Source organism: Callorhinus ursinus, unplaced genomic scaffold, assembly GCF_003265705.2.
Source record: "Callorhinus ursinus isolate GAN/ISIS: 27379988/994484 unplaced genomic scaffold, GSC_fseal_2.0 scaffold12, whole genome shotgun sequence".
In the NCBI taxonomy this organism is placed as follows: domain Eukaryota; kingdom Metazoa; phylum Chordata; class Mammalia; order Carnivora; family Otariidae; genus Callorhinus; species Callorhinus ursinus.
This window is the reverse complement of record NW_027397074.1, coordinates 42,840,219-42,855,686: the sequence shown is the minus strand read 5'-3', so window position 1 is coordinate 42,855,686 and position 15,468 is coordinate 42,840,219. Positions and strand designations below refer to the sequence as shown.

The window sequence follows — 15,468 nt, the reverse complement described above, 5'->3', positions numbered from 1 at the left end:
CACACACACACACACACACACACACACACACACACACACACACACACGGGCCTTCAGACTCATGCCCACCCAGCTGTGTTTCCCTTCCCAGCTCTGGCTGTGGGCCCTGGAACTGTTTCCATGGCTCTGTCTGCGGTCCTGTTATCTGAAAGGCCAGCGCACCGCTCTCCCCTCAACTCCTCCGTACCATTTTCCAGACCAGAGTATTGGATTTGTTCTGGAGTCCAAGGCTTTAGAACTCTCAGGCGAAAAGAGGCGGTTTGTAATTACCTTCACTTATTATTATTTTTAAAATTTACACATGCAGTCCCTTTCATTTCCAAAATAAAAGCTGACTCAAAAGCCTGAATATTTTCTCCCCAAATCTCTGGGCAGAAGAGGGGTCATATTAGGTTTTTCTGAGTTTTCTCCCCTTTTAGGCATCAGTAAGGCCTGCTTAATGCTCAGCGCCTGCTAGTTATGTGGTAACTGTCCTATTTTGGGGGCTAGGGCTATTTAAACAGCCTTTTTATTTAAAAAAATACTAATAATAATTCAAGGCTTCTCTGGGCAAAAAAGTCAAAAAGCAACTAGGCGAGTCCAGCTTGTTGGCAGACAATTAGTTTGGAGCGAGGTTTCCTCCAGGGTTAATATTTCTTAATGAAAATCTCAGAGGCACCGCAAACTGCCCAATATTTGGGACACACCGAGATGCGGCGGGGTGGGAATGGGGATAAGGTAGAGGAATTTACAGGAAAAGGACAATATTACGGGGGAGGAGGCTAAGGCGACCAGGACCAGCCACATCGGGAGTTCGCTGTGTCGGCCACTTCCCTCTTCCGGCGAGAGCAGATAACGGGGCACCCGGTTGGTCTCCACCAGGCTTCGGAGCCTCGCTCTGGGGGAGAGCCCGGCATTTGAGGGTTCCCGTCCGGGATAGGGATGTACCAGGGTTTGGGGGAGGATTACTGGAACTGTTCGGGAGGATGGAGGCAGAAAAGGTGATGGAAGCGCCCTCGCCGCCAGGGAAGTGGGCTAATGAGAAACACACTCTTGCAGGCACAGTGTTCACACGTGAATTTAATTACCCCGTTTTTAGGAGTCGCTTTCCGTTCGGATTTGGGGTGGGTTTTTTCTTCCAACTAACAGAGGCCGCGAGGCCTCTTAATTTAACCCTGAAAGACTCTTAAGGGGTGAGAAATACCCTCCTCAATGTGGCCAAGCCAAGGAATGGGATTAAAGTCAATGCCCCGTGCCCCTCCCCGTTTTAATTTCTAGCCCTGGACTTGAGCTGCGGTCGCCTAGCTTTGGGCCTTGTAACCCTGTTGAGCCGTCCGGCCTGGTGAAAACCGAGGCGGGGCCCGGGGCGGGAGCCAGAAAGGAAGGAAGGAGCCCTGAAGAACTCAACAGGGCCCTGAGGCCAGCCGCTCCGGTGCGGGCCTCCCAGCTACCCGAGCCGCGCGGTCTCTTCGGCTGGACTGCGTTCTCGCAAGCGGATCTCGCCTTCCACTGAGGCTGCCTCGTGTTTTTTTTCGCAGTTCGGGTTTGGGGAGTGCGACAACGCTTGCAGAGCTCAGCGTGAGGGCCTTTGAGGTCGGGGCACAGTGTTGGGTCGCCTGCTGCGTTCGCCTGGGTGTCGTGATTCCCCGCTGAGGACTCGTAGGGCGCGGGGGCCGCGTGTGCGCGGGGTCGGGACCGAACCCGCCGCACAACCTGGCCCTCAAACCCTTTGGCTCAGGGACAGCCGGCCGCTCCTCGGTGGGGCGCTCGCTGTTGGCGCAGCGGCGAAGCTGGGAGCTAGCTGCCCGGGTGCCCTGGGATCCAGGAAGGCAGATTTCCGGGCCCCACAATAGGCGGTGTCCTCTCGGAGGCCTGTCCCTGCCCAGCGCGCTCGGGCAGGGGCGGTGGTGGCTCAGTTTGGGACGGATACTGCGTTGAATTTGACTTTTCGCGGCCGGCCCGGGGTAAACTCGCATCTCCGGGGACTGCAGGAATTATTTACAGGGAGCTCGCCAACCAAACACAACAGTCTAATTTAACCTTTCCAAGTACTCGTAAATTTTTACAGCTGGGAGCCATGGCGAAGCAAACGAATCTGCTGGTCGTTCCCAACTTCCCACCAGCCTGTGTGGCTTCTGAAACAATAACTCCTTATGAAATATCATAAATATAGATTTAAATACAGTAGAGCGAGAATGCGATTTGGCTGCTTTTTTTATGGCTTCAATTATTGTCTAATTTTATGTGAGGGGCTCCACTGGCCGCACTTGCACGCGGGACCCGCGCCTTGCTGATGGCGTGATTAATTGTGATATAAAATAGTCCGCTTAAGTGTGCGTCTGGTGGTGGCGGTGGGAGGGGAGGGAGTACAGAGGCAAGGCCAGATTTGATCTTTTAATCTTCGTTGGCCACAATTAAAACAAACCCGATCGTGGAGCGCCGCGATCCCTTTGCATAAAAACATATGGCTTTTGCTATAAAAATTATGACTGCAAAACACCGGGCCATTAATAGCGTGCGGAGTGATTTACGCGTTATTGTTCTGCCGGGCGGGCACGTGACGCGCGCGGCCAATGGGGGCGCGGGCGCCGGCAACTTATTAGGTGACTGTACTTCCCCCCCTGGTGCCACCAAGTTGTTACATGAAATCTGCAGTTTCATAATTTCCGCGGGTCGGGCCGACCGGCTAGGCACGGGGCACAGAGATGGCCACCACCGGGGCCCTGGGCAACTACTACGTGGACTCGTTCCTGCTGGGCGCCGACGCTGCGGACGAGCTGGGCGCGGGCCGCTATGCGCCCGGGGCCCTGGGTCAGCCTCCCCGGCAGGCCACCGCGCTGGCGGAACACCCCGACTTCAGCCCGTGCAGCTTTCAGTCCAAGGCGGCGGTGTTCGGCGCCTCGTGGAACCCGGTGCACGCGGCGGGCGCCAATGCGGTGCCCGCCGCAGTGTATCACCACCATCACCACCACCCTTACGTGCACCCCCAGGCGCCCGTGGCGGCGGCGGCCCCGGACGGCAGGTACATGCGCTCCTGGCTGGAGCCCACGCCCGGCGCGCTCTCCTTCGCGGGCTTGCCCTCCAGCCGGCCTTACGGCATTAAACCTGAACCACTGTCCGCCAGAAGGGGTGACTGTCCCACGCTTGACACTCACACTTTGTCCCTGACTGACTATGCTTGTGGTTCTCCTCCAGTTGATAGAGAAAAACAGCCCAGTGAAGGCGCCTTCTCCGAAAACAATGCTGAGAATGAGAGCGGCGGAGACAAGCCCCCCATCGATCCCAGTAAGTGTCTCCTCCCTTCAGACCGGCCGCCGCCTCCACGCCGGCCACCAGGATCTGCCAGCCCTTCGGCTTTCTCTCGAGCCTGCCTTCGCCTGCGCTGGGAGCCTCTTGAGCAGGGGCCGGGAACCAGAAGTTGCTGTTTAGGATGCCTCAGATGGGGCCCCAATTCCAGAGAGCAGTGACAAGCTGGCTGCCGCGTTCGGGGGGAGGGGAGGCGGCTGCTGCCGAGAGAGAGGGGGCGGGGCGGGCGCTGCCGGCCAAGCCACGACCAGCAGCCCCTCTCCCTGGCTGGTCGGTACCAGGACAGCACTTTGGGCCGTTCTTCGAAAGCAGCTCGGCAGAGAGAATCTTTTGTGCGGCTAGATTGTCCTGGAGCGGCGGCAGCAACTGTAGCCTAGACCCTGGAGAAGACAGCCGATCCCCTCCACTTCTTGCCTTCAGCCAGTGGCGGCGTAAATCCTGCCCAGGATGAGGCTGTAGGCGACCGGGCCACGGTGGTCCCCATGCCAGATTATTCAAATAAACTGGAGACGTGATCGACGCCCCGGGGTTGCTCAGGGGCGCCTAGCCGGCTGCCCGGCTCCCACGGCCTTCCAGGGAGGTCAAAGACGGAATGGGGAAAGTAAAAGGAAAGGTGGGGAAGGGAGGATAGAGAGAGAGGGAGAGAATATTAACGTTGCAGGAACACAGGGCAGCGTGCTTTCCCGCTGCCTGGCAAGAAGAGGATCTATTTCCAAATTTCACTCCTCGCACAGTGTACAAAGGGCGGGAGGAAGGAGAGGAAAAGGACCGGAGGACAGAAGAGGAGAAAGGAGGGTCTGGGAAGGGAGGGGGAAGCCGAGGTTTTCCTGTGTGCGATTGTAAGTGACTGTTCCTCTGTCTGTCTGCTGGGATGCCTTTGTGTACGGTTCGCAGCGCTTTCCCAACCAGTTCAGCAGCGCCCTGCACTTTGGCGGAAGACCCCAGGAGATTCCCTGGACGCAGTGGAGGGGGGAGGTAGGTGCTTCTCCTCTTGCTAAATCCCCCGTCTGTCTCCCTCGCAGGCAACCCAGCTGCCAACTGGCTCCACGCGCGCTCCACCAGGAAGAAGCGCTGCCCCTACACAAAACACCAAACGCTGGAACTGGAGAAGGAGTTTCTGTTCAACATGTACCTCACCAGGGACCGCAGGTATGAGGTGGCCCGGCTGCTCAACCTCACCGAGAGGCAGGTCAAGATCTGGTTCCAGAACCGCAGGATGAAAATGAAGAAAATCAACAAGGACCGAGCAAAAGACGAGTGATTCAACTGGAGTTCATTTAGAAAAGAGAGAGCGAGCTAGAGAGAAAGAGAAAGGACTGCCTGATCCCTCTCCCACCCCTATTCCCACCCCAGCCTCCACCACCCCGCACAAAGCGGCTCTAAACTCCGGGCCTCATCTCCCCCCCACCCCAGCAAGCCCTGCTCAGGCTGGTTCCCCCCACCACCCCATCCCCAGCCTGCCGCTTTGATGGAGGAGGTATTGTAAGCTTTCCATTTTCTATAAGATGAAAAAAAAAAAAAGGTGGGGGGGACATTTTCGCTGATGGCTGTGTGTGCTAGCTTGTATATATTTTTTAAAAAAAATCTACCTGTTCCTGACTTCAAACAAACAAACAAACAAAAAAAACTACCTTTTTATAATGCACAACTGTTGATGGCGGACTGTATAGTTTTTAGTCTGTGTAGTTAATTTAATTTGCTCTTTGTGCGGCAGAGCGATCTGCCCAGATACTTGAACACTGTGTTTTATTGTGGTAATTATGTTTTGTGACTCAAACTTCTGTGCTGGGTGATGCACCCGTTGTGATTGTGAGAGCTTAGAATTCAATTTCAACTCAGGTTGTTGATGAGGGAGAAAAACAGTTGCCTAGAGTATAGCTCTGTAGTAGAATCTGTCTTCTGTTATGACTAGGCTGTTCGCCTTTGACTGTAAACTAGCTGTAAGGATTTCCCAGTGAAATAAAATTTTAAAAGAAAGAAAGTGTTCTCCTGGATGCATAGATTCATGGTTTTTTCCTCTTTTGAAATGCGGGCATTTTAGTTTCTACATGCTCTATAGACCTGTCTTGTTCATTGTATATATAGTCCACATATTAAAGAAAAAGTAATCAGACAAGCTTGAATATTGTTTTTGCACCGGATGAACATTGAGGAAATTCGGAGCTATACATACGTGCGGAAGGTTACTACCTATGGTTTACATTGAATTTTAATGGGGGGGGGAATGAATGCTTATTGTAATGGAGTTAATTTTATTGATAATAAATTATACACTATGAAACCGCCATTGGGCTACTGTAGATTTGTATCCTTGATGAATCTGGGGTTTCCATCGGGCTGAACATACACTGTATATTTTGCAATAGTTACCTCAAGGCCTACTGACCAAATTGTTGTGTTGAGATGATATTTAACTTTTTGCCAAATAAAATATATTGATTCTTTTCTATTTATTGCGGGTCAGCTCTTTGCACCTTTTTCTCTGGGATAGGGGAGCATGGGTAGAGTCTCTGGGTGGGGGCCAGGCCGGGGTGCAGGAGGACAGAATCTGTTTCAGCTCCGGCGGCGGGCTTTTGGAGCGGGAACCTGCCGCACCCAGCTGCGCTCCCGCTGGCGGCGCAAGCACCAGAGGAAGGCTGCACAGCGCGGGCGGCGAGGCCTAGCTCCCAGCTCCGACCTGCCCCACTTGCGGGCAGGCCCAGAGGCCTCTGAGGAGCAGGGCTGGGGTCTCGGGTCTCGTTGGCCAGTAGCAGTGAAAGGCCACCCTTCCATCTTGGCGCCCCAAGAAATTTCCCTAACCCGGGTGCACTGAGACTCCCGAGGCCTTCCCCTGGCACGGGGCGAGGAGTGTGAGGGCAGCACCGCGGGCTGAAGGGCCTGCCTCCTGAAGAGTCTCCAGGGAGGGAAAGAGGAGCCCGGCTGCCCCGACGCGGCCTCCAGGACAGACATTTGCGGACTCTCAGGGGACGGAAAGTCTTGCGCGCCCCCCCCGCCCCCGCCTCCCCGCACCTCAGCGTCCTGTCCGGCTGGCCCGGGGGATTCGGGGTTCTGTACGGCACTCCCCTCCGGAGCACAAGTCCTGGCAGAGGCAGGGCCTAGGCAGCCGGCGAGCGGGACGCGCCATAAAAGCAAATGAGGGCTGTTGCCGTTTATGGGGTGTAAAGGGCTGCGGGGGGAACAGCCACAACATCGGAGGCCCAAGCGCCTTAGAGATGTGGCCAGAGGGTTCAGCATAATCTCCCCCCTTTTCTTTTCTCGCTCTTCCCGCCCTCCCCCCCACTACCCCGAAACTGCTGGAAAGTTATCTGAGTTCCGACGCCTAAAGGGGGAACCGGGACGCCAGGGGGGATGGGTCTTCCCCTCACACCCCCACCCCCACTCCGCCGCCAGGTTGGGACGCCCTCTGTTGTTGCAGACAGAAGGAACTTCAAAGAATGGGCAGTAAGGGTGTGCCATAAAGGCCGGGTCTGCGAACTGTCTGGAATTCGGCCCTTAATGAGTTTACAACTGTCCAGCCCCAATTAAGATTTTCGACCAAAGCCCTTTCATTTGTTTGCTCTGTCTGCACCGATAAAGCGGCTGCGGAAACAACTCTTTTATGGGCACTGCGCTCTCGGCAGCGTAGATTCCGGGCTCCACGCACACCCCCCCGCCAGGGACTGGGTCCTCGCCCAGCTTTGGGAGCGGGTTGCCCGGCCTGCCCGCTCGCGGCAAACGAAGTTCAGGCCGGGCTGCCGGGGCTGCAGTGCAGGGATTCTGCCAGCAGATGGCAGTATGGCTCCACGCATGAGGCGCCCGCGCCGCCATCTCCCGCCGCCGCAACCCTGGGAAGTTCCTAAGATGTCGACTTGACGCTAGCCTTTCTCGAATGGGAGCCCCAGATTTGAAAGAACTACGGTCGTATATTTTCTTTGCTGCTCACGCCGGCCCGGAAACCTCGCCGGGAAACAAGCTAGCGGTGGGACTCGCCCGACCTGCACCGCTCCCGCCCCCTTTCCTCTCCCTGATTCCGGAGGCCTAGCGCTGCGTGGCTGCAGCCGTCCGGCGGCTGCGGGGAGGCAGCTCCAGGCGCGGGGGTGGCTCTAGGGTCACCGTCCCCAGGCCGGGACAAGCCTTGGGGCAGCGCGACGCTCGGAGAACTCGGTTTGACCCAGCGGACAAACCAGGACTAAGGCTTACAGCCCCGGGACTTGGTGACCCCCCCCCCAGAGGGTATGCAGAGGGCGCATACCTTGGCCAAGGCTCCTGCGGCAGCCGGGGAGGCTCCCTAACGCTGCGCCCCGGTAGGAGGCCCAGTGAGCCAGCACCCGCAGGAGAGCCGGGACCCCAGCACCCGGCCGCCTCGAATAAGTGGCAATAAAATTAGGCGGCAGAAAATCGGAGGAAAAGACATTCTTGGTGACTTTCTAGTGTGGGTTTGGCGGCTGAATTGCCCGGGATGGGGAATCCCTGGGAGCTCACCAGGGACTGCTTTGATTGTTCCAAAATAAATGCGATGTTTAAAATAATTATAATAACATCCTAGCTCCAGGATAGGAGTTCACGTCGTGAAAGCTGCCCTTGCTTTCTCTCGCCACCGAATTTCCTTGGCAGTGGAGCTGCTCAGGCTGCTCTGGTTTCCCGTGTTCAGGAGGCGAGGAGGAGGGAGGGGGCCCCAATCTAGGCCCAGCCTATCCTGGACCCTGGGCAGGGAACACGCCCCGGAACCTTCCAGGAGGCGGCCACGAGTGCGGGTGCGAGGATCAACCCCTGGTGCAGAATGGTTTCAGAGGGAAAACGCAAAGCAAACAGAACCCTTCGAAGCACCCCGGAGCCTTGTGAACACGCCACGCAGTGTATTTATTTGGGTTGTAATAGTGTCTGCCAAGCCCACAAAATGTTTACAACCTGCGTCTCTGCGCTGTACACGCTGTAAAACTGGGAACTGGATCTTGGCTGACAGATCTCCTGAGTGTTTCTCTCTCTCTCTTTCTCCTCCCTCCCTTTCCTTCCCTCTCCTCCCTCTTTCTCCGTTTATATACACATGTTGGTATTGCAGACACACGTCTCCATTATATTTCCTTAAATAACACAGTATTTCACAGCATCTGATTGTAAGAAGGGTTTTATAGCTTCCCCGAGAGCCGCCCGTGGTCATGTATCCAAGCTGCAGATAGCTCAATTTATGTAACTACAAATAAATGGCGCGGGAGCAGATCGGTGGCGACCGCTTCTCTCCACCGATTACGGAGGTTCCAGGTAGGTGCCGGCTGGTTGGGATCTCAGAGGCCTCCTGGACTGACTGCCACGCCAGGCCTCCCTTGCCCTTGGCCGGCGATGGCTGGGAGACGGCTCTCCTGGCTCGGCTGCCTGGGAAGCGCTTCCCTGTTAGCTGCGCAGACAACCCCCCCTACCCCGCGTCAGCCCCAGCTCCTTTGCACTCGTCGGGCACGGATGTGTCCCCGCACTGTGACCGACCGGGGACTGCGGACTGCTCAGTGACTGAAGAACCGAACCGTGCGCAGCCCGTGCGAGGGGCGCGGGTGGAAACCTTTAGAGAAGCAAATCGCCAGCCGTCAGACTCGAGGCAGGCTCCCTTCGCTTGCCCAGAGCTGGGCTTATGTTCTTAGCTGGGTTTAAATATTGAGCACTATTTGGTAACAAGAAGCAAGGGAAACACATTCTGCTTGGTAGGTAGGAACCCAGCTCCAGGAGAGCAGTGAGAAAATGTCTTTATGTAAAGACAGCTGGCTGATTAGAAACCCTCCTGCACGTGCCTGCTCCAGGCTGATCGTCAACGAGTATTTCTGTGAATATTATCACATATAACCCAGTGCATTTGTGTCTTTTCAGCCAAATAAGTAGGAAACCAATGGCTCAAGAACACGCGATTAAGGAGGCCTTACTGAAAGCCTGACTCTGTCTGGCCTTTTCGTTTTAAAACCCCGCCACCGAAGGCAGGAGGAAAGAGAGAAGCCCAGAAACGAAAGAAAGGATTCGGCACCCGCGGGACTCGGCCCAGTTGGCTGACGTGGGCCCAGAAAGGCTGAGGCCTTGCCGGCAGTATCTGGATTCTCCTTGGCCCAAGCGGAGGGGCAGCGCGCCCTGCCAGGACCCTGTGGACCTGCGCTGGACAAAACCCAAGCAGGGATGAGCCTGTGGCGTTCCTTCCCGCCCTCCCCTGCTCCCCGAACTCTGTCCCTACTTGGTCTGGGTCGTCTCACTTCGGGGCAGGTTTTACTTTAAACGCCATCGCTGTTGGCCGCTCCAGCCGCCCGAGTCTAGACAGACGGCGGCAGCGGCGGGGCCGGGTCTTTCTCTTTGCATCTTGCTCTGTGTCACCCGGGGAACAATTTATTGGTCTAAAGCTGTCTAATTCCGCCTCTTTGATCTCCTAGCTTTCTTGCTTGCTTCGTCTTCCTTTAACATTTTTAGGTTTTTATTTCCTGCAAGAAAGCGGTGCTATTTGGAATATTTAGTTTTTCTTCCCTTCCCATGTTACAGCCTCCATTCCCCAACTAAGACATACTATCATCCCGATCCTCCATAAAGAGCATCCCCGAATATTCCCCCCCCACAGCCCCTGTACCCCCAGGGGAAACCAGCAGGCGCCCACCTGCCCGGACAGCCCCCTCTCTCCACCCACGCCCCTGGGCAGTCCACTAGGCAGGAACTGGGGCTCCGTTGCATCCGGGTCTGAACCCTCTTGCTGCCTTTTGTGCTCCTGGGACCCGCTGAGAGGGTGCAGTGAACGGGGGCGGCCTGGACTCTCTGAAAGTGATGGGAAGTGCTTTGTACACAAGGAACCAAACTCTATAATTTAGAGGAGAATTTCCGGGGCAATTCCATTGTGAGGTCGGGTTTATGGTGTGCAATCGAGCTGAGCAGTAAAAGGCATACTGACCCGGCGCCTGGGCTTCCAGCGCGGCCTGAGCAGTTTATGAGGCGTTTAGGGGAAGGGTTCGCCCCACCACACTCCACCGATCGGTGGGCGGCAGGGGCTTGGGCTGGTCCAACCCTGCGCAGGGGTTGGAGGCTTGCAAAGGTAAGCTCCACGCGCTTGGGGCCTGAATGGGAAGGAGGGAGACTATAATGTGTTCTGCTCTCTGTGAGCCAATCTTGGAAATGTGAAGCTGCCAGAACTGGGTCGTCTTTCTAGAGGGGTCCCCCTATTTGTTTGGGGGGTCTCCAAAAGAAATGGAGATCCATAGCGGGCTGAAGCCCCCAGGCACCTGGGTCCCTTTCTCTCCTCTCAAACTGTCTCTAAAGTATGTGTTGCTTGCTCCCAGGCACTCAAGTCCATGAAGAGCTGGCAGAGGCCCGTGGGTGGCCCCAGTGAAGTCTTCCAGAAAAGTCCCAACGCTAGGGGTACCGGGAAAGGCGTGGGGTCTGAGGTTCCCCCAACCTTGGGGGAAAGAGACTTGGTTCCCCTTGAGCGAGGGGGAACCAGAGGTTGCAGGGAGGACAAAAGAGTGTCCAGCTATTTCGTAGGCTGCCAGAGGCCAGCCAGGTGCCCAGGAGCGAATGCACAGAGCCTGCCAGGACGGCGGTGTCCTGGAGGAGGGAGGGAAGCCCCACGTTAATAAATCTGTTGGCAAATGAGGCTCATTAATAGATAAATATTTCACTGCTTCCTTTAAGGCGGATAAACAGTGTGCCGCCGATTAAGGAAAGGAAGCTGGGAGACGTTGACTTTATTCGAACCACATGGTTCCAGTTTGCGGTCGCGTTCTCGCTGCAGCTGGAAGCGACGCTGCGCCGGCCCCATCTGGATCATAGTCTAAGTGGGCCTATCGCCCAGTGGACCTGGGTGGGGGGCGGGGGGAGAAGCGGGCAAAGAACAGATTTGCCCGGAGCTGAGACTTGCCCATGGGCTGCCGCGGGGCGGGCGGGTGCGCAGAGTGTAGAGACCCTCCCTAGGCTGGGTCAGTAGACTAGACAGGGGTCGGGAGGGCCTGCAGGCTTGGTCCAGAGTGCGGTCATAGGCTAAAGGAGGCGGTGCCCGGCCGACCCCGGGCAGCCTCTGCAGGCCAGACGTCCACGCAGCGGTGGGCTGACCGCTCGCGCGGAGCCTCGGGGTCCTCTTCCCGCGGGACGCGCCAGGCCGGCCGGGCGCGGGCAGATTCGTTGGCCACATATTTGAGCCTCTTCCCCTTCCATTCTAGGCTGCCGCGGGCCCCGCGGAGCAAGACCACCTGTGAGGGCTGCTGAGATTGGCGGAGGCGGTCATGTGGGCGGTCACGTGCTGCGGCGAGCTCCGTCCAAAAGAAAATGGGGTTTGGTGTAAATCTGGGGGTGTAATGTTATCATATATCACGCTACCTCGTAAAACCGACACTGAAAGCTGCCGGACAACAAATCACAGGTCAAAATTATGAGTTCTTCGTATTATGTGAATGCGCTTTTTAGCAAATATACGGCGGGGGCTTCTCTGTTCCAAAATGCCGAGCCGACTTCTTGCTCCTTTGCGCCCAACTCGCAGAGAAGCGGCTACGGGGCGGGCGCCGGCGCCTTCGCTTCCACCGTACCGGGCTTGTACAATGTCAACAGCCCCCTCTATCAGAGCCCCTTCGCGTCCGGGTACGGCCTGGGCGCCGACGCCTACAGCAACCTGCCCTGCGCCTCCTACGACCAAAACATCCCCGGGCTCTGCAGTGACCTCACCAAAGGCGCTTGCGACAAGGCGGACGAAGGCGCGCTGCACGGCCCGGCCGAGGCCAATTTCCGCATCTACCCCTGGATGCGGTCTTCAGGTAGGCGAAGCTGCTAGGCTAGCTGGGTGGACGCGCGGGCGGACAGGCAGTGGGGAGCGCCGGGCTGGGGAGCGCGGAGCGCGGAGAGAGGCGACTGTGAGCCGGCGGCCCCGTGACTCCTGGCGGCGCTGCCTTTCTGGTTTTAATTAGAGTCAAGGCGCCATAGCGTGGAGAGCCCGTAGCATTGTATGTAAATGAGGCTCATAAAACTTTTTATGACCCAATTAATGGGTTCGATCCTCGTAAATTTATTTAACTCCATTTGCCTTGGAATTTTAACATTTTGTTCGCTATTCTCTTTCTCTCTCTTGCTCTCTCCCTTTCTTCTCTCCCTCCCTCCTCCTTTCCTTTCGACCCGGCTTTTCTTTTTCAAAAGCAGGAAGAGCCAAACCCTTCATCAGGGCCCCTCTTACGCCCCTGTGCCAGGGGCCAGTTAAAGGAGGGGTGGGGAACGAGAGCGGGGACAGGGGGTTGGAGTGCCCACGGAAGGTCTGGGGATGGGGGCGCGGTCTTCTAGGGAGGAAAGGCGCCCCTGGAGTGCGGACCGCCCGAGGGTCACCCACTTGCCTAGCAAAGGGCGGGGGAAGCGGCCCAGCTCGCCTTTGAATGGCAAAAGCGCAGCGTCTCCCACTTGCCCACACTCTATATTTACAATTTCCCTTTGTCAGGGGGAAGCAGGACATTGTGGAAGCCTAGCCGGCTGGAAAGGGCGGTTGTAAAGTTGGGATTCTGCGCCTTTCCTCCTCACAGAGCTGCCTGCCCCTCTGGCACCGCAATTGGGGTCTTCCGCTAACACTCCCGCTCCTCCCCCAGCGCCGGCCGAGGGGGGGGACGCGCGCCCGGGTCAGCGCTGGGAGAAAGGTGCGGGCTCTGGGACGGCGGCCTGGCTAATGCACTGTCCCGTCTGTGTCTCTGTTGGTTTGTCTGTCCATGTGTCCATGTGTCCGCGTGTCTGCTCCCAGGGCCCGACAGGAAGCGGGGCCGCCAGACCTACACGCGCTACCAGACGCTGGAGCTGGAGAAGGAGTTCCACTTCAACCGCTACCTGACGCGGCGCCGCCGCATCGAGATCGCCCATGCGCTCTGCCTCACCGAGCGCCAGATCAAGATCTGGTTCCAGAACCGCCGCATGAAGTGGAAGAAAGAGCATAAGGATGAGGGTCCGGCTGCAGCCCCCGAGGGCGCCGTGCCCGCTGCTGCCGCCGCCGCCGCCGCCGCCGCCGCCGCCAAGGCCGACAAGGCCGATGATGAGGACGAAGACGAAGAAGATGACGACGAAGAGGAGGAGGAATGAGGGGCCAAGTCGGGGCCCTAGCTGCACCAGACAGTCGGGAAAAGCGTCTTTAGAGACTCATTGATTTTATTTACAAAAGTGGAAAAAATAAAAAGAAAACGTAAAAACAAAAACAAAAAACAACCCAGTCCCCAACCTGCACCCATCTGCCCCATTACCCACTCCAGCTCCCATCTTTTCTGGACCGAGCAGCCGCCTAGACTGGGTCCCCTTGGGGATCTCTCTGCCCCCAAGGATCCCCAGCAGACACCCTCCCTAACCCCAGTCCGACCAGCTCTGCGCTGGCACGGCTAAAATACTACCTAGCACAGGCCTCGGCCAGAGGCACCCCAAACTACCTATGGGCCCAGCCCCGGTAGGCCTCCACTCCCAGGAAGCCCAGATGTGTCCCAACACTGGCAGACACCCAGCACCTCCTCCATACCGGCAAGGACCTGATTTTCTCAGTACTACCTACTCCTCCCAAACTACCTATTTTGTGCTCACTGGCTCGCCTGCTACCTAGTGCCGGCCCCTTCCCCCGTCAGGCCCCTCCTGCTTCTGCCTGGCAGCCTTTGGGGTCCCTGAGGCTGCATGGAGAAGGTGGTGGGGTCCGGGGACCAGGGTATTGGCTTCTATTTAAATTGAAAAATAATATATTTATTCCAAAGCATTCTAAGTGCTGCAACCTAGAATCCCTCCTTCTCTGGCCTGGGCACCCCAAGTTCAGGCCCATTACCCCCACTTCTGGAGGGGAGCATTCCCAAGCTAGCTGCAGATCTCTGGGTTAGCTTCTGCTTAGTAGGACTGCAGAGATGCTCCCAGCCTCCCTGCACCTCCCCTGGCCCCTATGTCCTACTGTCCAGCCATGTTGAATATGTACACCCTGACTTTTCCTACAATAGTAAATACTGTATATTTGAACAAGACTTTTTTTTTGTCATTTATATAGTCTTGGAGCTCATTTGTAAGGCAATGTCTTGACTTGGGAAGGATGTGTTAATGGGGTGACTTTGTAGCATGGTGTGTTGTCTTGAGCTAACTTTATAGCTGGTGGGGAGGGCTGATGCCCTTCCCAATACCCTTCATCTCTTGTGTTGTCCTGCGTCCCCCTTGTCCCTGTAGGCTCTAGCTTGGGGTTCCAGGAATGGGAAGGCACACTTCCTGTCTTGCCCAGCTAACCGTGTTTTATGTAACAGAAAAATAAAGATGCTTGGTGACAAAAAAAATGTGGACTGCTTTATACAGTGGGGCCTGGGAAAGAGAGGGAAACCTGGCTGGGGTTAGCTCAGCCCGGGTTTGCTATGTCTGGATGCCCACAGGGGCTTTGGGGAAGCAAAAGTGGAAGGACAAATAGGGTCCAAGTGTTGAGTGGCTATGTATTGGTGTATATGTGTGTCGAGTCCCTTTTTGTGTGGATTCTAAGGTGTGGATTTGTATAGGTATGTGTGTACCTCTTTTGTATGTGTATTTTATATATGTCTGTGTGTATTACTACACAGGTCAGTAATTTTATGTAATTCTGTGTCCAAAATTGAGTGCATGTGTTTCTGTGTCCATAATTGAGTATGTGCATTTCTGTGTGTCCATAATTATATATGTGCATTTCTCTGGAGATTTTCATCTTGGTTTTGTGTGTGTGCACAAACATCTTCCAGATCTCTTGAAAATGGACTCTTCAATGGATACATTCTATGAATCTCCCTTAAAAAAAACCCTCCACAAATTCCATGAGCAAATCTAAAATCCACCCTTTCCTGTAAGACTGTGGGATGGGCTTGGAAAGGGGTATTACCCTGCCAATGATCCCGAATTTTCCATGAGTCCTGAACACGGCCCCGTGCTAGGAGGTGGGATCAGGACCTCTGACGCAGCCCCCCTCCCACCCTGCATTCAGGCAAAGCAAGGGCGCCCAGGCACAGCACTGCAAATGAGGGACATGGGAAGGGGCAGGGACCCAGCAGACCCGGGCTGCGGAGCCTTGGCGGGGGCGTCCGGGTGCGGGGAAGGTGGAGGGTCTGGGTAGGGGCGAGGGGCGATGTGGACAGCGCAGAATAGCCTGAGCTCGGCAGGCGAAGACCTCGACTCCAGCCTCCTGCCTAGGTTGGGCCCGCTTCTTATGGCTCTTTTAATAAAACCCGGCCCAACTGGGTTTGTTAAACCTGCGGCCCCAAGTCG

The 15,468-nt window shown here is 56.2% G+C and overlaps 2 protein-coding genes across 4 annotated transcripts; both read left to right on the top strand.

The window, feature by feature from the left end:
* The first annotated feature begins 285 nt into the window (after positions 1-285).
* On the top strand, positions 286-5,704 carry HOXA9 (homeobox A9). Its single transcript, XM_025873307.2, has 2 exons — positions 286-3,264; positions 4,308-5,704. Exons 1-2 carry the CDS (start codon positions 2,685-2,687, stop codon positions 4,544-4,546), a joined length of 819 nt encoding a protein of 272 aa, XP_025729092.1. The 5' UTR covers positions 286-2,684; the 3' UTR covers positions 4,547-5,704.
* Positions 5,705-11,491: 5,787 nt separating this feature from the next.
* HOXA7 (homeobox A7) lies at positions 11,492-15,089 on the top strand. Of its 3 annotated transcripts, none has more exons than XM_025873305.2 (2): positions 11,492-12,017; positions 12,980-15,089. In XM_025873305.2, the coding sequence occupies exons 1-2, from the start codon at positions 11,639-11,641 to the stop codon at positions 13,309-13,311; spliced, it is 711 nt and encodes a 236-aa protein (XP_025729090.1). In that variant the 5' UTR covers positions 11,492-11,638; the 3' UTR covers positions 13,312-15,089. The 3 variants fall into 3 exon arrangements, with proteins under 3 accessions (XP_025729090.1, XP_073754685.1, XP_073754684.1); XM_073898584.1 differs by having other exon boundaries at positions 12,397-13,103; XM_073898583.1 differs by having other exon boundaries at positions 12,394-13,103.
* The last annotated feature ends 379 nt before the right edge of the window (positions 15,090-15,468 follow it).

Excerpts from the sequence above, each read along its gene's own strand:
- HOXA9 (XM_025873307.2), top strand. The coding sequence starts at position 2,685 with ATGGCCACCACCGGGGCCCTGGGCAACTACTACGTGGACTCGTTCCTG. Across the intron at positions 3,265-4,307 it reads CAAGCCCCCCATCGATCCCA|GCAACCCAGCTGCCAACTGG; the intron begins GTAAGTGTCTCC and ends TCTCCCTCGCAG.
- HOXA7 (XM_025873305.2), top strand. The coding sequence starts at position 11,639 with ATGAGTTCTTCGTATTATGTGAATGCGCTTTTTAGCAAATATACGGCG. Across the intron at positions 12,018-12,979 it reads CCCCTGGATGCGGTCTTCAG|GGCCCGACAGGAAGCGGGGC; the intron begins GTAGGCGAAGCT and ends GTCTGCTCCCAG.